We start from the raw sequence: 20,391 nt of genomic DNA, 5'->3' as shown, positions 1-20,391 counted from the left end.
AGGCGGTAGCGACCCCGATTTGAGACATCTGTCTGAGGATGATAGTGATTACCCCATTGCTAGAGCAGATCCGATAGACGCAGGTTGAGGGCCTGAAGGAGGAGCGTCGTAAGTGCGAACAGATCATAAGCCAGGTGGCCTGCTTTGATTACGACAGTCGTGGGTTGTTGACCCTATATGGGAGGGTCTGGGTACCGTACTGGGGTGGAGTACTACATATATTGATGGATGAGGCCCACAAGACCAGGTTCTCTATCCATCCCGGGGCGACAAAGATGTACAAATATCTTCGACCCGATTACTGGTGGCCCTGCATGAAGCGGGATGTAGCCTGGTACGTAGAGAGATGCCTGACCTGCAGGAAGGTCAAGGCAGAGCACCAGAGGCCTCATGGCAAGACTCAGCCGTTAGATATTCCCGTGTGGAAGTGGGAGGACATTACTATGGATTTCATCACTAAGCTTCCCAGGACCGCACGTGGGGTTGATTTGATATGGGCCATCGTGGATCGGTTGACCAAAAGCGCTCACTTTATCCTGATCCAGGAAAGCATATCGCCTGAGAAGTTGGCCAAAATTTATATACGAGAGGTGGTGGCACGTCATGGAGTGCCTGTCTCGGTGGTGTCAGACCGAGATGTCCGTTTCATTTCCCGATTTTGGAAGCGGTTCCACGACGAGATGGGTACTCGTCTCCACTTCATCACCGCTTTCCACCCCCAGACAGACGGACAGAGCGAGAGGACGATTCAGACTCTCGAGGATATGCTTTGTGCGTGTGTTTTGGATTTCGGTGGCAGTTGGGATACGTATCTTCCGTTAGCGGAATTTTCATATAACAACAGTTACCACACAAGCATAGACCGACCTTCCTTCGAGATGTTGTACGGGAGGAAGTGTAGGACCCAATATGTTGGGGCGAGGTCGGTCAAAGGGTCATGGGGAGTATTGAGGTAGTACTCAAGACCACAGAGCGGATCCAACAGGTCCGGAGCAGGCTCCAGACTGCACAGAGTCGGCAGAAGAGCTACGCCTACAAGGGGCGTTTAAACTTGGAGCTTCAGGTGGGCGACATGGTCCTCCTGAAGGTGTAACCTTGGAAAGGTGTCATCCGGTTCTGAAAGTGGGGCAAGTTAGGCCCCAGGTATATCGGTCATTTCAGGGTTATAGCCCGGGAGGGTAAGGTGGCGTACCGATTAGATCTTTCGGCAGAGCTCAGCCAGATCCACAGCAGTTTCCATGTTTCTCAGCTGCGAAAGTGCTTAGTGGATGAGTCAGCGGTTATGCCTTTGGAAGATATTCAAGTTGATGACAGCCTGAACTACATCGAGAGACTAGTGGCTATCCTCGACAGGAAGACGAAAGAGCTGAGGAACAAGAGGGTTGAGCTGGTGAACGTGCAATGGCAGCAACGCAAGGGCTCGGAGTGGACCTGGGAGCCCGAGGAGGAGATGATGGAGCACTACCCGGAGTTGTTTCCGGATGCAGCGGACTTCGAGGACGAAGTCAGATTCAAGTGGGGGAGAGTTGTAACGACCGTCACTTGTGGTAATAATTATTCAATATTTCTTATTGTAATTGTTGAGATAAGTGTTAATAGAAGGACTATTTGAGTGGACCATTAGTGAGTGGGCCGGAGATTTGGGCCGCCCATAAGACGTACGCTGGGGGTAGCCTTGGTGTACGCGGGGCGTAGAGGAGCATTGGAAGCGGGGGATGCATGCACGTACGCGCAACGTACGTGAGCAGATTCCAAACCCTACTTTTAGGGCTTAAGCCATATAAATACCACATTATGGCTCAAACCCTAGCCTCCTTACAGCCCCTCATCCTCAGAAACCCTAAAAGCCCTCTCTCACTCCATTCTTGTGTGTGTTTGGCCTTTTGAAGTTTGTTTTGGTGAAGTAGAGCTTGGAAGAACAGAAGAAAAGTTGGAGAAGAAGGACTTGAGTATCTTGAGCTCAAGGATCTGGGATTACCTCACCTTTTGGCACTAATAGGAGGTATAAAGCTTCCAACTTTCCTCATAAATACTTAGATATAGGCTTATGGAGCTTTGGACCTTTTTAGGTCCAAAGAATGGATTTTTATAGTGCAACTTGTATTTAGTCTTAGGGTTGCAACCCTTAGAGCTAAACGTGTCCCATAAGCAGTAAAGTTTCAATCTTTAGGGCCTATTTGTAACCATGCATGAGATCTAGCCATTTCCATGAAGTTAATTGTTATATTCTAACTTTGGGATCACTTGGTGGGTTGCAAGCCACCGAGTAGTCGACTTTATGGGCTAAGACGTTTTATTGGAATCAAATCTTTAATTTGGACTTAGTGTCCTAAGGGATTAAGCAGTTTTGAAGAAGATGGCTTAACAGCGTAGTACGCTGGGCGTACACGCCAGTACGCGCAACGTACAAGCCATGCAAGAAGTACGCGTAGCGTACAGAGAAGTATGCTCAGCGTACTCTCATATTTTGGGCTTATGACTTTTGGGCCTCGGTTTGGGCTGATCTTAGGGCTTAGTAGTTATTGGGCCGAAATGGGCCATCAAAAATTAGATAATGGACCAGGGACATGTTTGGGTTTAAGGAAAGGCCCATTTGAGGAATTGGGTCCAATTTAGAAAATTGGGCCATTAGTGGGCTATTAGTGGGCTTAGAAAAGTTAGAAGAGTTTGGGCCTAGGTTATGGTCCAAATTAGCTCATAAGGAAAAATGGTCATTTTTCCCTTCAAAGGATTCTCAGTTTTTGACTAAGTGTTCCTTGTGAATTATAGCCGAGGAGTCGTTGGAGCAGCCATCGAAGATTTCCTCACTTGAGATATCAGCAACCAACTTGAGAGGTGAGTTTTCCTCTAGTAGAACAGGTCGAAGGCACCAAGGCCGGCCCGTATATGTTATGTGTTTGACTTGTAGCTGAGTGTGGGCGGGGCCCGTATCTCCTAGTTAGTCGAGTGTGGGCGGGGCCCGTATCTCATAGCATTATTTGAGTATGGATATATATGATTGCTTGATAGTTGTAGATGTACTTGTTGTATGTGTGATACTTGTATGCATATTAGTAGCTGAGTGTGGGCGGGCCCGTATCTCATAATATCCGAGTGTGGGCGGGGCCCGTATCTTATAGTAGCCAAGTGTGGGCGGGGCCCGTGTAACGCCCGCAGATTCGGGCTAGTCAATTTAGAGACGATGAGCATCAAAAATGACTTTTTGATAAAGTATTATTTAGAATAAATAATATTAACCAAGTTGTAGTATATTTCACAAGGCTTCTGTGCATATAAAGAATGTCGAAATCCGAGTTATAACGAAAAAGTTATGACTTGTCGAAGTTTCGCGTCAAAACCGGCACGACACCGAAAATCATAAAAAATGAGTTTATGATAAAGTACTTTTTAGCCTTAGTGACCTAAAAGAAAGTTGTAGAGTACGTCTCCACCTACGTGTGGATATAAAGAACGTCGAAAACGGAGTTCGTATGCAAAAGTTATGGCCTTCCGAAGATGCAGCTGTCTAAGGGCATGACACGTGGCAGAAACCCTAGCCGCCTTAAGTCACGACATGAAAATGAAGTTCACGACGTGAAACGTGTCAGGGACACTAATCGAGGCTAGAAAACACGCGTTAAGACTATGGGATGACTCATGGAGGTTCACGACGTGAACCTATCATGTTCACGACGTGAATGGCCCCAGAACACCCTATAAATAGCAAGTTCAGCCCTTTCATTCCTTACACCAATTCTTTTCCCTCTCTCTCGTTTGCTAAAGGCGTTCCGCGTCCCGAGCTCGATGATCACGAACCGTTGACCGTTTTTAGTTAGATTCTATCAACTCACGCTACTAATGTGAGTGCATATTATTTTCATCTTACACATAGATATGAAGTATTTTATATAAATTACGTGCTATGTATGCATATTATCTTTATACTTGTTATCTATGATGGATGAACCATTTTATACATGTTTTAATTGATTTAAACTGTATATGTATTTTATATCTACAAATATGTTGGGTAAAACATGGGTAGATGAATTAGATGATGTGTGATGAAATAAAAAAATTGATGATAGGTCTCGATATTCAAGATGATCTAGTCATCTAGCAGAGTATAGACATAGTTATTTGTTATTAATCCGGGAGTATGGATTAAGACATAGTCAGTTGTCCTTAATCTGAGAGTATGGATTAAGACATAGTTATTTGTTATTAATCCGGGAGTATGGATTAAGACATAGTTAATTGTCCCTAGTCTGAGAGTATGGAATGGGCACAATTATTGATCCGGGAGTATGGATCAGACATACCAGATCCAGGAGTATGGATCAGGTAAAGAGGTTAGTTTTAGATACGGGAGTATGGATCGGGTAAAGATGTTAGTTTTAGATCCGGGAGTATAAATCAGGTGGAGAGGTTAGTTTTAGATCCGGGAGTATGGATTAGGTATTTTTGAACATCGTGTTCACTAGGTGTTTTTGAACTAGGTGTTCATTAGGTATTTTTGAACTATGTGTTCACTAGATGTTTTGAACTATGTGTTTACAAGGTATTTTTGAACTATATGTTCACCAGTTGTAATTTAAGAACCCTGGCAGCTATGGACTTAGTGCCGATTGGATAAACGTTGGCAGCTATGGATTTAGTGCTTGTTGTATAAGCCTCGGGCAGCGATGGACTTCGTGCCTATTCCTTAGGTCAATCCTTAGGAATAAATGAATGAAGGATAGATGATTGTTAGGGTAGATCCTTAAGATTAAAGAAGATAATGGGGATGGATAATTGGGTTAATTGTTTGATGTTTAAACATAATAATTATATTATTGTGGGTTGAAAACCCTATGTGCTCACCAGGTTTCCCAACCTAACTCACTCAAGCTTATTTGTATCACAGATGTCGATACGAAGCCACATTACAGTGAGAGATTAAGGAGATATGAATCATGATAATGAATGTAAGTTCTTTTTATGCTTATGTTTCTGTATTGACGATGAAATCCCAAATGTTTTAAAATGAATAAAAATACATTTCTTCGGAAATGCTTTGATAACGTATTTATCATGTTTTTCTGGGAACAAATTCCGCAACATTTTTATTAAAAGAAGAACTCTGATTTTTATAAAGCATAAACAAAATCGGTCTTTTCTGGCTGTGAAATTGGGGGATGTCACAGCCCGTATCTCATAGTCAACGAAGTATGGGTGGGGCCCGTACTCCCAGTTAGCGGAGTGTGGGCGGGGCCCGTATCTCCATGAGTGTGGGCGGGGCCCGTATCTCCTAGTTGCATGTATATATGTATGGTATGTGGTAGTTTGGGGAGACTCACTAAGCTTCGTGCTTATAGTTTTCAGTTTTTGGTTTCAGGTACTTCCGGTAGCAAAAGGAAGAGCTCGGGATGACTGCATGTCACACACCACAGCTTTTAGCACGGGATATTTACTTTGATATTTGATATGATATTTTGATACTTTGACAGTTGTTATGATGTTTTTGAGATACATGGTTTGTGATGTTTACTTGATGATGATATTTATGGTTTTAATAATGAATTAAAAACGAAATTTTTAGACCGTATTTTTGGGATGTTACTCAACTTCATCTTTTTCATTATAAACTTACTTATCTGATTTTGTGAAAAATCCATTACAGAAAGACGGGGGAATAATGAATCTTAAAGGCATCCATTGTTTCTTCAATTGTGTCCATGGGACAAGTTCTTTAATTTGCATATTTATTGTTGCAATGGTTCCATTTAGGGCATTAGAACTCATGTTTTCCCTTCCACACTACTAGAAAACAGCCCTTTAATGACGCACAAACAATGCCACACGCTGATAGAGGACGCGCATTTGTGTGTGCCCTAAAAAATAATGTCACTTTTGCAAAATTTGAAGGATAGAGGACACGCATTTGTGCGTGCCCTAAAATTATTGTCCCATAAAAAAAATTACAAACACGAAGGGCGCTTGTGCGTCCTCTGTGAATGTCGCTTTATAAAATTTTACTCAAAACGCGCGTTTTGAAATGAAATCCTTTAAAATTCTAATTTTGAAAAACCCCGCTTCAAGATATCCTTTCACTCTCTTTTTCCCTTCTCTGTACAAACCCTAATCACCATACCATCTCTGCTTCAAGGCATGTACGTGACCTTATATTTCTCCACCGCCTTCAACATGTTTTCGAAATAAAATTTCTCCATGAGAACCACCGTCTCGCCAACCGATGCCGCCCTGATCAGCATAAAGAATCTAAAAACATGAAATTGAAGTGACGATTCTAGGGCTTTTTTCAAGAACACACACTTATGGCTATCTCTTTCTCTATTTCTCTCTCTCTCTCTCTCTCACACACACACACACACACATACACAAAATTGAAGGGACGATTCTAGGGCTTTTTTTCAAGAACCATTCAAAACGTAAAGACCATATTGACACTCACCCTTACGTCATTGAATATCATCCATTGTCAACCCCATCCTTCGTTTGTGTTTGCGTATTTGAAGGGACGATTCTAGGACGGTTCTAGGACGATTCTAGGGCTTTTTTTCAGAGTGATGATTATGATTTGGTGACCGTAGCGGATTATTCTGTGTACCTTAAACTTAAATACCACTGTGTTAGAAAACCCAACAGGAACTGAGATTGAGAAAACATATGTTCTTGGTAAAGAGATGGGTAGAGGCGAATTTGGGATTACGTATATGTGTACCGATAAATCCACTGGTGAAGTTTTCGCCTGTAATCGATATCAAAAAAGAAGCTTAGAACCAGAATCGATATTGAAGATGTGCAGAGAGAAGTCGAGATTATGAAGCATATGCCACCACACCCTAATATCGTGAGCTTAAAGGGTACGTACGAAGATGATAATGGTGTTCATTTGGTTATGGAGTTATGTGAGGGTGGCGAATTGTTTGATCGGATTATTGCCAAAGGACATTACACTGAGAGGGCAGCTGCGGGTGTGACAAAAACCATTGTTGAGGTTATTCAGGTGACACAATAATCCCTCCAAATTGATTTTTGTTTACCCAAAATCATCCATTCCACCTACAAAATGTTAGTGTACAAATTTTCAATTGCTCTATTTTATTGCAGATGTGCCATAAGCATGGTGTGATGCATCGTGATCTTAAACCAGAGAACTTCTTGTTTGCAAACAAGAAAGAAACTGGAGCCTTGAAGGCTATTGACTTTGGGTTATCTGTTTTCTTTAAACTAGGTAACAACTTTTAATAGTCATGAGATATCATCATATCAGTGTTAAAAGATTTAAGTCATATAACCCTTGGTTTTGGTTTTAAAACTCGCTCTATTTGTGCTAAATGCAGTTGTTTCTAATGTTTACAAGCAAAAGATTCAATGAAATTGTCGGTAGTCCATATTATATGGCTCCTGAAGTCTTAAAACGAAACTATGGTCCTGAGGTGGATGTGTGGAGTGCTGGTGTCATCTTATAAATATTGCTTTGTGGGCTCCCACCTTTTTGGGCAGGTATGAACAAAGATAAATCTTGATTTTCTTCTTTTTAAACTAGAGTGGTAATAAAGTTTTCTATATACAAAATGCCTTAGACCAATAGTCTTTCAGTTGTGTCACATCAATAACTACCTTGGAAGTTGTGTCTAAAAGTATAGGTATGTGTATTATGATATGGAACCATAATTGTTGGATGTTGGTTTTTGCAATGTCATAATGATGATATGTGAAGATAAATTTGTTGATGAAAAGTATGGTTTGTTTTAATTGCAGGATCTGAACAAGGTGTTGCACAGGCAATCATTAAATATGTTGTTGATTTCAAGAGGGATCCATGGCCAAAGGTATCTGATACTGCAAAGGATCTTGTCAAGAAGATGCTTAATCCTGACCCCAAGTTACGCATTTATATGTAGAGGAAGTGGCAGGCATAAAGCAAGGTTTTGATTTAATGGACACAAACAAACAAGGAAAGATAAATCTTGTTGAATTGAAAGCTGGATTGCAGAAACTTGGCCATCAAATCGCTGATGCAGATCTTCAAATACTTATGGGAGTGGTAATTCACTTAATACAGAGTACAAAAAGAACGAATTAATACAGAAAGTCAGAGCTTTTCCAATTAAGTTGTAACTTGTTACAAAATTTCCTTAAACAGGGCGATGTTGACAAAGATGGATTCTTGAATTATGGTGAATTTGTGCCGATTTCGATTCACTTAAGAAAGATGGGAAATGATGATCATCTTAAAGATGCTTTTGCATTCTTTGATAAAAACCAAAGTGGATACATAGAGGTTGAAGAGTTAAGGGAAGCCTTAGCTGATGAAGATGAAGCCAATAATGAAGAAGTCATTTCCGCCATCATTCATGATGTCGACACTGATAAGGTTTGTGTTTGCGTATTTCATAGAACATTTATATAACTTATGATTTTATACTATCTTTTTAAATGTTTAATGGTGTTTTGATTGTTTTTTTGCAGGATGGAAAGATTAGTTTTGAGGAATTCACGACGATGATGAAGACAGGAACAGATTGGAGAAAAGCATCGCGACAGTACTCGAGAGAGAGATACAATAATTTGAGCTTGAAATTGTTCCAAGATGCATCATTGGATTTAGGCAATGAGGAAAGATGACTATAAAATTAATAATGATTTAGGCAATAAGGAAAGATGTTACTACTTCCCATATGTTTTCTCAATATGGGAAGTAGTCCCTTTGTTGCTCAAGGAGATGCAATGATAATATATGTTACATGCATGTTGTTCAAAGTTTAATAGAGAGGTAAACGTAGAAATTTCATCTGTTAAATTACTATGTTTTAGTTCCTTAAACTTAAATACCAACTAATCGTCAACTTGCAAAAATTGAATTGAGGTAAAGGAAGGATGACAAGAATTCTACTCCTGTTGAAGATGTAACATCCACAAAAAGAAAACCATGTAGTAAGTTATTCCATTAGCACTTAAGCTTTGTTCTTTTTGCAGTAAGTCAAAAAAAAGGTCAAGAATTTACAGTTTAGTCATTTCTTAGCCTTTTAATTTTTTTTTCTTATCGTTAATTGTTTATTGTCGAGAAGTGTTTGTGATTAATTTTCAGTTCAGTATGTGTTTGTTGATACAGGTTTGGATATGGATATGATTACCTAAGCACCAATTTTGTTCATTAGCTCCCAATCCCATTCTAGTAATTATAACTAAGCTTGAAGTTTTGATTAATTTTGTTCTTTCTGCATAAAGTCAAAAAAAGTAAAGAAAATGGTCATGAATTTGTAAATTTTTGTGATTACAATATTAGCAAAAATAGTAGAATTTTGAGCAACAGTTAACCAATCATTCCATTGTTATTACTTCTAAAGGTACAATTCAGACTGCAAGAGCCTCATATTGCTCTGTCTGCAACAATTGTATTCAAAGATGTGACCATCATTGTCCATGGGCAATGCATTGGACTAGTAAGTCAACGTTTCTAAGATTTCTTAATTTGATGCTTCAGTTGAAACAATGGGTTTTTTTCTTCATCTGGCGCTTAGGGATGGAGGTATGTTAGGTTTTATGTTTAGTAAATTTAATTTCTTTTTATTTTTTTCATTTACAATTTCAATTCATTATCAGTTTTGAAATGAATAGACATTTCTTATTCAACATCATTTCTAGAATACTTTCCACATAAACCATAAGTTCTTGTATGTAGCTTGTATATGCATTACAAAGTTAAAAAAATTCCTTATGAACCTCAAGTTCTTGTGTAACATCCTGAAATTCAGGTATATCTATTTAACCCTTCCTTCTTTCTAAGTTGTCTAGTTTAGCCCTTAAAAGTAGATTATGGCAAATGAGTACGCTGCGCGTACTCATGGGCGTGTTTTGGAAGCGGACTCCACCCGGTACGCTGGGCGTACCTTAGGTTACGCTGGGCGTAGCGGGTCCAGACTCAAAACCCTAAATGAGACTTGAGCCCAATATAAAGAAAGTTATGGCCTTATCCTCAGCCACCATTTGAGAGAGTGAAACCCTAAGAGAGAGCCAACCTTCGTTCTAAGCTTGTGTGTGAGTGTTCTTGAGCTAAAAAGTGCCTTTGTGTGTTAGTGAAGAAGAAGGGGAGGTTCTTGTGAAGGCTAGAAGTTGGAGTGCAAGCTTGGATCTGAGTTCTACAGAGGGAGGAGCTTCACTTGGAGGTAAAAAGCTCAGAGCTTTCCTTGTTATTGTTGATTTGTGCTTCATGGACCAATTTTTAGGGTTTTTGGTCCAAGGTGGAGACTTTATGAGCAAAAGGTATCCATAAGCTTAGATCTACTATATTTCAGAGTATTATGAGTTGAGGGTTCATAAAAATCCAATCTTGGACGTGAATATTAAGCCATGCATGAGATCTAGGCTTTATGAGGAAAGAGGAAAGGTGTTAGAGTGATTAGTGACCTTTACAGCCATGCAAAGGCTTAAAGGTTTCAACTTTATGGATTAAGTGACCTTAGAGAAGTCAGATCTGAAGTTTGAGTATATGTCTTAACCGTTTAAGACCAAAAATCCATAAATGCATGAAACTGAGACTTACGCTGGGCGTAAATCTCAGTACGCGCAGCGTAAGGGGTTGAAACCCTAATTATGGATCGCCGGCGTACGCCCCGCGTACAAAGATGGTACGCGCCGTGTAATGTCCTCTGTTGACTTTTAGGGTTTTGGTCAACATTAGGACTTTTGGGTCAAGGAGGGGTAAAATGGTCTTTTACCCTTATGTGGGATTGTAGAAAGGGACTTAATCTAGCCTTTGAGAGCCATTATTTATTTGAGGATATTGTGTATGTGATTAGGCGGGGGCTAGATTGGTATATTCGTGCGCGAGATTTCCCAAGTTACCCGAGGTGAGTCTTCTCACTATACTTTACCTAGAGTGGTAATTAGAGCTATGTGACAGAGTATCTTGTATGCCTTTTGTATGATGTGATATCTATATGATTGTGTTATGTATGATTCAGAGTTTACAGAGTTAGGACCAAAGGGTCCACAGAGTTATGGGACTGGAGGGTCCCACTGAGACACACTGACCAGAGGGTCATACAGAGTTATAGCCTCGAGTGGCTAATATGTGTTGTATGTGGTATTTTGGGGAACTCACTAAGCATTTATGCTTACAGTGTTATGTGTTTCAGGTACTAGCGACGATCGCGGGAAGGCGCCGGCATGATCCGTACACACAGACAGAGGATTTTATTTGTGATCTTGGGATATGTTTTATTTTGATGAAAATTGTTGAACATGAGATTTGAGAATGTTAAATGATATTTATGTTATTCGAAAAATGAAAAATTGTTTTGAAAATTTACGTCGTTACATCTTGTATGTAGCTTGTATATGCATTACAAAGTAACAGCAATTGTTCAAACTTTTATGACTCAAAATGCCTACCTGGCTTTATTGGGCACCTCAGTATGACTTCATATTCAATATTGTATATATGAATTTTTCCCCTTTTAACAAACTAAAAAAAGAATATCTTTTTGTACTAGTTAAATGCATCCACAACAGATGAGGGACTAAACTTTTATGACTCACAACATCACTTTGAGCACTCACAACTTCTGTTGGTTCTTTTGAGTTCACTTCCACATGCACCAACGAATTTTCAGTGTCGCGCATTACAGGTACGGTTGTTTCCACTTATACCCTTGTCCCTGGAAATTCTATTTTGTATATTTACTTCTCCTTTTGATTTCAGTATCTTCTGATTTTGGCTTGCAGTCATGCTGAAAATAGAAACAGGCTCACTAAGATGGATGAATGGCCTTAATGGATCTTGGAAATTCTTATTTCCAATTACGAGGTGATGTTATATTAAATATTAACTATCACCACCTGAATTTATTTTTTCTTGCAACTGATACAAGTGTAGTAAGTTTGGAACTTGTTCCTATAAAAGATTATGCACTTTATTTTTCATTTCATTTTAAATGATATATATGCATGCTTGTTCCTACAGACGTCTGGAAAGAATGCTTCAATGTCTTGAGATTTCCGCGAGGATGACGAAAGAGTTATTCTTGAGATTTCCGCATCTATGGTCCGTCCATAAAAGGTATGGCAAGGAACATTTCAGGTAAGCTTTAATTGTCATTTGACTCGTTTGCTAATTAATTATATATGTTAGTCATATATCGACTTTATTATTAATTTCTTGTGCAGACTGGTCATACCATTGAGAAACTACGTGAACAAATGATGGAACTAATGAAGAAGATCATACATAGCTATTCAGCTGCTAAAACTTTCCCATATATTTTGGAAGGTCTGCATTCTAGAAACAACAAGACAAAAATTGAGTGTACTAATCTTGTTGGATTTTTGCTTGATAATCATTACACTGAGGTATATAACTACATATGATAGTCCTTTCAATTAATGTGTCACACTCACACCTTATAGGTTTATAGCTGAAGGTTGCTCATGCTTTCCAAATCTAACAGCAAAACGGGATGGTGAACTTAGAAAGGTTGCACTAAATTGTTTTGCCTCTGGTTATAAGATTCTCGGTATGCTTAAGTTTTATTAAGGAGCAGATTTATGTAGAAAGGAATAATAGTTCTTTTTTTGTTGGAAATGTCGAATCTGATTACAATTTTGATTTAAGGTGTTCTTTAATAGCAATGTATTATTAGGTTATATAGTTAGGGAAAACCTCTTAATAACAATGTACAATCGGATCCCCTTAATACCAATGTATTACAATTTTTTGACATGATGTTATGGATGAAATTGATTGTTTTGGTATATATTTGTTTCCATATTTTTGTATTATGCGTAAATGAGTATCGTAAAGACGCGTCGTAAATGTATATTGTAAATGGTTGTTGAAGTTTATGACACGCAAATGCGTGTCATCTTCATTTATGACAGGGGCTTTAATGATACGCAATGCATGTCCTAAACGTGCGTCGTAAGGTTACGACACGCAAATGCGTGTCGTCTTCCTTTATGACAGGGGCTTCCTTGATACGCATTGCGCGTCGTAAATGCGTGTCGTCTATAGACGACACGCAAAAGCGTGTCGTCTATAGACGACACGCAAAAGCGTGTCGTCTCTCGTTATGATAGGGCCTTCATTGACACACATTTGCGCGTCGTCTGAGCGTTTTACGACACGCATTGCGCGTCGTAAAAGGTTGTTTTTCTAGTAGTGCCACTTCCATGTTAGGATATGTCTGACGAGTGGTTGCACTTTCCTCCAGCTAATGCCACTCATAAATGATTCTTTTATTATTCCTAAGGTGAACTAAAAGAAACATTTATCTTCAATATGGTTAACATATACTAATTCTAACAAAATCAACTCTAACTCTTCAAGAAATAACAATGCAGTTCCATTGATTTGTTTACCATTACATTCTACTTTTGTTTCTTCTTATCACAACATTGTACTTTGAAAAAACATAACCATTCATAACAATTTCATCCATATACAAAGAAATTTTTTACTACTATTATGGTGTAGATGTTTTAAATTATAATCCCTAATAATAAATTGAAAGTGCAATACTATAACTAAGTAGGTTTTCCAAAGTACAGTGTTCTACTAAGATTTTTTTTGAAAGTGCAATGCTATAGTAGAGAGAAATAAAAGTAGGATGGTATAATACATAACTAAATGGAAGTATGTTGTTATTTCTTGCATTTGGTTCATTATAATATGCAATGTTTTAGTATAAGGATCATGTAGATAGTTAAAAATAAAAAATCATCGGAAGTTACTAAATTACTACTTTCTTTATCAATATGTATACAAAAGTATCATGTCTTTACAAGTTCATGAAGCAAAAAACTTCAAATTAGATGCAATTTTTACTTTGGCGGCTTCACTTCCTTACACCACATCAAATTCATCACTGAAATTACTCTCATCTCGGGTAAATACTGAATATATAAACATATTTGCCTTTAATTATTATTATTATTATTATTATTATTATCATTATTATTATTATTTTGCAATTTATGATGAATTGATGATTTACTTATGTTATATTTGACGGGATGCAGGCAAATCCAACTTAGGTATTGAATGTTCTTAGTTGTTCCATTAGGTGCATTGCTTGCACTAGCTTATCCTCTTGACTCTACAAATATTGGATATTCATATACCTAACCTACCAAACATCAACAAAAAAATTTGATCCGTGCAACACACGAGCCTCTTTACTTGTCTGTATGTATTTTGTGTTAGAGAGTTTTTAGTTTAATGGTTAATTTCATTCCAAATAGTATAAAACACGACAATGAAATATAATGAACCATTTTATTACTTTGTCGATTTCATTCTTAGTCCATTTTATTCTTTTGTCATTCCATTGCTATACACGAAACAATCTTTAATAGCTAAACAAAATATGTAGTTATAAGGGACCAAACGAGTTTTAAACAAGAGATTTATGAAAAGTAAATAGAAGTTTGAAATTGTTTAGAGGGAACCAAAGTGAATCCATTTGTTTATTAGGTGTTCTAAAATAACCAAAAGCATTGGGTGTTTGCCTTGGGGCTATAATCTTATATAATAACATAAATTTTCTGAATGAAAATATTCAAAATTTAAGACAAAATTAATAAAATTGCTCCTTTATACCCACCCATTTTCACCATCCAGTCACTCAGTCGTACCCCCACTCGGCCCCCTTCTGTTTTTCGGGTTTATCTTTCGCACCTCGTGTTCCTAATGCATAAATAAACCCAGAAATTCAATTGTCAGGAGAGAGAGAGAGAGAGAGAGAGAGAGAGAGAGAGGAGGACACTTCCAAGTCTTGAAGCGTTGAGGGTGCGCACGATAAGCAGCAGAGTGACTGTGTCTGTCGTCTTTTCCTTGGTACTGCTCAAATCATCACTCATGGTGGCGGTTAACATCAGTCGGAGAGTGTAGTTGGGAGGAGGAAACAAAGCTTTCATTTTATTTCTGCTTTCGGAGTTCATCTTTTCCATCTCTCGACAATGGCAGACGCGCACGTTAACACAAGAAGGAAGAGAGTAGGTTTTAGGGGAGTTTTCCTGTTCATCTTCTTCGTCTTCCTGGATCTGGCCTCGCTATCTTGCGCCGCTAGGCAGCCACCAACTTCCAGTCAGAATCTTAAAGTTCATAAACACTTAAAACGCCTCAACAAACCCCCAGTCAAAACCATTCAGGTATTTAAACTCTCATTCTTCATTTTCTTACTCAATAATCATTATTTTGTGTTCATATGAAATATTTTCCTGCAAAATGCAGAAAAAAAACTATTAAAGAAATAGCCAAGTTTTGCTTTATCAACTTGAAAAATGTAGCATGTGCTGATTTTTTTCCTTTCTTTTTCTCAAATGATGGTTTTCTTGACCTAAAATTAGGTAATTTGGGTGCTAAAATGTAAAATTATTGCTGATGAACAATTAATTTTATGATTATTTGCATGATTGAAACAGAGCCCAGATGGGGATACTATCGATTGTGTACCCATCTCTCATCAGCCGGCTTTTGATCATCCATTCCTTAAAGATCACAAAATCCAGGTTTCTTTAACACATTCAAGATTTCTTGAACCATTCTTTATTTATTTTAAAGATTTGAACTTTAATTTTTGTTGTTTGTGTTTGTTTTTGGGTTTATTTAGATGAGACCCAACTATCATCCAGAAGGGCTTTATGATGAGAACAAGATGAACACCGAGTCTAAACAAAGAGAGAACCCAATTCATCAGTTGTGGCACGTGAATGGCATGTGCGATGAAGGCACCATACCCATAAGAAGAACAAAAGAAGATGATGTTATGAGAGCGAGTTCTGTTAAAAGATATGGGAAGAAACAGCATAAAAGCATCCCTAAGCCTCGAAATCTCCCTAAATCCGCAGATCTTGGTCTTGATAACGAAAGTGGTCATCAGGTGAGCAAGGGCAAAAATGGTATTAAAAAAGATTTTTTTAATTATCCTATATATATGACAAAATAAAGAAGTAAATTAGCTTTTGGTTTGAAACCCATGTCTAAATAACTTTCTTTTTGAGTTAAATCTTGAATTTTGAAGATTTGGTTTATCCTTCTTTAGTTTGATAATTACATATGATTTTGGGCATAAATGGGTAGTGAAAGTAATTGGAGTCATAATTTTGCATCAGTGTGACAAAATAAAGAGTTAATGAAAACGTCAACTGACATGGTGGAAGAAACAAAAAGAAAAAAAAAACATAAATTTCTATCTTTTTAACAAAATAAAAGGGTAATGCTTTTCTCTAAACCTCCATGTTTCTTTTAAGTCTGTGGCAAACTAAAGTGGTAAATGAACTTTTCTTTTTTTAAACCCATGTCTAAATTAACTTTCTTTTTGAGTTAAATCTTGCAATTTTGAAGATAAGATTTATCCTTCATTAGTTTGATAATTAAATATGATTTGGGGCATAAGTGGATAGATAAAAAGAATTCGTTTCATAATTGACATCATTGTTGAAAAATAAAGGGGTAATGAGAAGTTGGAAGAAACAAAAAGAAAAATCCATAATTTCCCATCTTTATGACAAAATAAAATGGTATATATACATGCTTTTCTATAAAACCCCATGTCTAAACGCACTTTCTTTTAAGTGTATGAGTGTTTTAATATCAAGATTCAATTAGTTTGATTATTACATATTTACTTATGTTTTTCACCATCCATGGATAAAAAAAAGCTTTCATTTCATAATTTGTCATCATTATGACAAATTAAGGAGACAATGAGAATGACCCCACCATGTTCTTGATTGATGGCTTTTTACCTTAAATTTTAGTACCCGTCATTTAAAACAAAAGGGTAAATGAGTAATTTACTAATTTTAATGTTCTCAATTTACTAAATCCAATTTTGGTTCATTCTTTTATAGCATGCAATAGCTTATGTGGAAGGAGACAAATACTATGGAGCAAAAGCAACAATGAACGTTTGGGAACCAAAAATACAACAATCAAATGAATTCAGTTTGTCACAAATTTGGATTTTAGGTGGCTCTTTTGGTCAAGATCTTAACAGCATTGAAGCAGGATGGCAGGTATAAAAATATAAATAATATTAATGATTCTTGATTTTGAATATGAATATGAATATGAAAATGAAAATATTCTTCCATTATTCAAAGTCCATTTTAATAAATAAATTTCTGATTATTTTCAGGTAAGTCCAGATCTTTATGGAGATAACAACACAAGACTATTCACATACTGGACTGTAAGTACAACTACAATACTTGTACCTCAGGCACTAGAAGTTGTACCTACATTATATGATTTTTTTTTCTTTTAATCTTTTTGCAGAGTGACGCATATCAAGCTACTGGTTGCTACAATTTATTATGCTCAGGCTTTATTCAAATCAACAGTAACATAGCAATGGGTGCAAGCATATCTCCTGTTTCTGGATTTAGAAATTCACAATATGATATTAGTATCCTTGTATGGAAGGTGAGTTCCAATTTCAATTCACAAATGGGGTTTAATATTTTTTAATTTTTTTTTATATATATACTCGAGATAAGCTTTCTAGTGGGAAAAACCTCACTTGAGTTGATTTTAATTTTTAAGCATTATTCAAAGTTGTTTAAATGCTCCTTTTTAGTCAGCCATCAAGAAAAGTAACACCCTTTATACTATTCTTTCTTTATTGAATAAAGTTGATGCCATATATATACAATTATTATGTAGGTAGTGGTTCTTGAACATTGAAGAATATAAACATTTAAAAAATTCAAGAATCTTTATGATTCATTTTGTTTGCCAATTGCCACCAACCTATGTGATGCCATCTTTATGAAAATGAATCTCCCACTCCCCTCTAATTGCCTTTTATGTTGTATCGTGTGCATAAAAATAAGTACTTTAGCTTTTTTTTTCTTGATTCTTTGCATTATATGAAAACTTTTATCGATTTGTATTATTCATTGGTGGTGGCTCACATTGAAGACCATATGCATAGAAAAAACCAAGAATCTCTCCCATTTTTTTGTTTGCCAATTGCCATAAACGTATATGAGTTGTACCATATGCATAAAGATTAGTACTTTATTGATTATTTGCATAAAGATAAGAACTTCAACTATTTGTATAATTCATTGATGTTGGTTCTTGAACATTAAAGAAAATATACATAGAAAAAACCAAGAATCTTTCCTTTTTTGTTTGCCACCAACCTATGTAATGCCATCTTTATGACAGTAAATCTACCCCCCCCCCCCCACTCAAAATCACCTTATGGGTTGTACCCTATGCATAAAGATTAGTACCTTGGCTTTCTTTCTTAATTCATTGCATAAAGAATTAAAGATTAGAACTTATGGGTTTTTTACCCTATGCATAAATTACTCCTTGGGTTTTCTTTCTTGATTCTCTTATAAAGATTAGAACTTATGGGTTGTACCCTATGCAGAAACATTAGTACTTTGGGTTTTTTTTCTTGATTCGTTGCATAAAGACTTGTACCCTATGCATAAAGATTAGTACTTTGGCTTTCTTTCTTGATTCTTTGCATAAAGATTAGAACTTATGGGTTTTTACCCTATGCATAAAGATTAGTACTTTGACTTTTTTTTTTCTTGATTCTTTTCATAAAGACTTGTACCCTATGCATAAAGGTTAGTACTTTGGCTTTCTTTCTTGATTCTTTGCATAAAGATTAGAACTTATGGGTTTTACCCTACGCATAAAGATTAGTACTTTGTTGATTCATTACATAAAGATTGTACCCTATGCATAAAGATTAGTACTTTGGCTCTCTTTCTTGATTCTTTGCATAAAGATTAGTATGATTCTTGATTTCAGGATCAAAAGGAGGGAAATTGGTGGATGCAATTTGGGAATGGATATGTGTTAGGGTATTGGCCATCGTTCTTGTTCTCATATTTAGCAGACAGTGCTTCCATGATTGAATGGGGTGGTGAAGTGGTCAACTCAGAGCCAAACGGGCACCACACATCAACACAAATGGGCAGCGGGCGGTTTCCCGAAGAAGGGTTTGGGAAATCGAGTTATTTCAGGAACATTCAAGTTGTCGATAAAGAAAATAATCTCAAAACTCCTAAAAATCTTGGCACATTCACCGAACAATCTAATTGTTATGATGTTCAAACGGGAAGTAATAGTGATTGGGGTCACTACTTTTACTATGGAGGCCCTGGTAAAAACCCAAATTGCCCTTGACCCCCTCATCCCCTACCCTTTGTATTATATAATTTTTTTTACTTTTGTTTGTTGGATCCATCTTTTAGGGTGAAGTTTTGGGTTTTTTTTTTTTGTGGGGTTTGAAGGTAAAGTGGCGAAGTTTCTCATAAGTGTGAAAGAAACAGCCTGTTGTAAGTTTTCAGTGAATCTTCTATTTGTTGTATTTGCTGTTATTGGAAAGTTTGTAAGTTAAATGGATGAATTGGTTTTAGGTATTAGTTATTAAAACAGAAAGTTAGGGGTTTGAATTGCAAATCTTGAAAGTTAAAGGTGCATATGATCAAATCTTTTATAGTTTATGGTGTGAATGGGAAAAAGCTTCTTGTACGTTTTTAGTTGATCTTTGTGCAGTTTCTGTTTGTAATTCAAATGGATGAAATGGGTTTATCTATTAGTTACATATACATAAATTTAAGGGTGTGAATTGCAATTCTTGGGAGATGAAGGTGCAGTTCGACCAAACTCTCAAAGCTTGCAGCTTTATCGTGTCGATGGGAAAAAGACTCGTGAATTTTCAGCGAATCTTTTATTTGTTCAATTTAGCTCTTGGCCAGTTGGATTAAGCATAAATTTCGGGGTGGGAATTGTAATTCTTGAAAGTTGGGGGTTGCATTTGGATCTATTCCTCAAAAACTTGCAGCTTTATGGTGACAATGGGACAAGAAAGTTAGATTATTGAGAAAAAGTGGGTTTGGATGTGAGCGGCACGTGAGTGGATGACACGTCACCACCTTTATCACCACTCGACTTTTTGTTCAAATCAATCACCTTTTTACGAAGTGTACCCCTCTTAAGTCAGAAATTGTCTAAATTATGCCCCACAGTCTCAATTATTAGCCATCACGCCCTTTGTTTTGTCCTTCGTACTTGTATTTTCTGATAATTGGTATGAGTGTATCATGTAAAAAAATTACATATTTATTTGGGACAACGACAGCAGAACGAACTTTGTTTTGGTGTATATATTTAGTAATTTAAGTGTTTTTTTCTATGCGTTTTATAAGCTATGGTGTTCAAAATATATCATAATGGTATATTTTGAATACATAAGTGACTAAATATTTATACATAAGTGGGAAATATTATTTTTGCTATAGATGTTTACTATTAAATATAATATTTTCAAATAAAAGTTTTATATACATATATTTCTTTCCCATTTGAGATAATACATTTAAACAGTTTGACAATGAAATTTTGGTTTTATATACCTAAAATGTGTT

The 20,391-nt window shown here is 36.8% G+C and overlaps 1 protein-coding gene and 1 pseudogene across 1 annotated transcript; both read left to right on the top strand.

The window, feature by feature from the left end:
* LOC145121848 (calcium-dependent protein kinase 32-like) overlaps positions 1-8,613 on the top strand; it is a 32,332-nt pseudogene extending 23,719 nt beyond the window's left edge.
* A 5,998-nt stretch (positions 8,614-14,611) lies between these two features.
* On the top strand, positions 14,612-19,366 carry LOC145118766 (tRNA-splicing ligase (DUF239)). The gene is made up of 7 exons (XM_079054442.1): positions 14,612-15,138; positions 15,412-15,498; positions 15,600-15,869; positions 16,843-17,007; positions 17,130-17,183; positions 17,270-17,416; positions 18,770-19,366. The coding sequence occupies exons 1-7, from the start codon at positions 14,947-14,949 to the stop codon at positions 19,145-19,147; spliced, it is 1,293 nt and encodes a 430-aa protein (XP_078910568.1). The 5' UTR covers positions 14,612-14,946; the 3' UTR covers positions 19,148-19,366.
* Positions 19,367-20,391: the final 1,025 nt, after the last annotated feature.

This window comes from Lactuca virosa, chromosome 6, assembly GCF_052849685.1.
Source record: "Lactuca virosa cultivar CGN04683 chromosome 6, Lactuca_virosa_CGN04683_v6, whole genome shotgun sequence".
In the NCBI taxonomy this organism is placed as follows: domain Eukaryota; kingdom Viridiplantae; phylum Streptophyta; class Magnoliopsida; order Asterales; family Asteraceae; genus Lactuca; species Lactuca virosa.
This window is presented reverse-complemented; position numbering and strand designations above follow the sequence as displayed.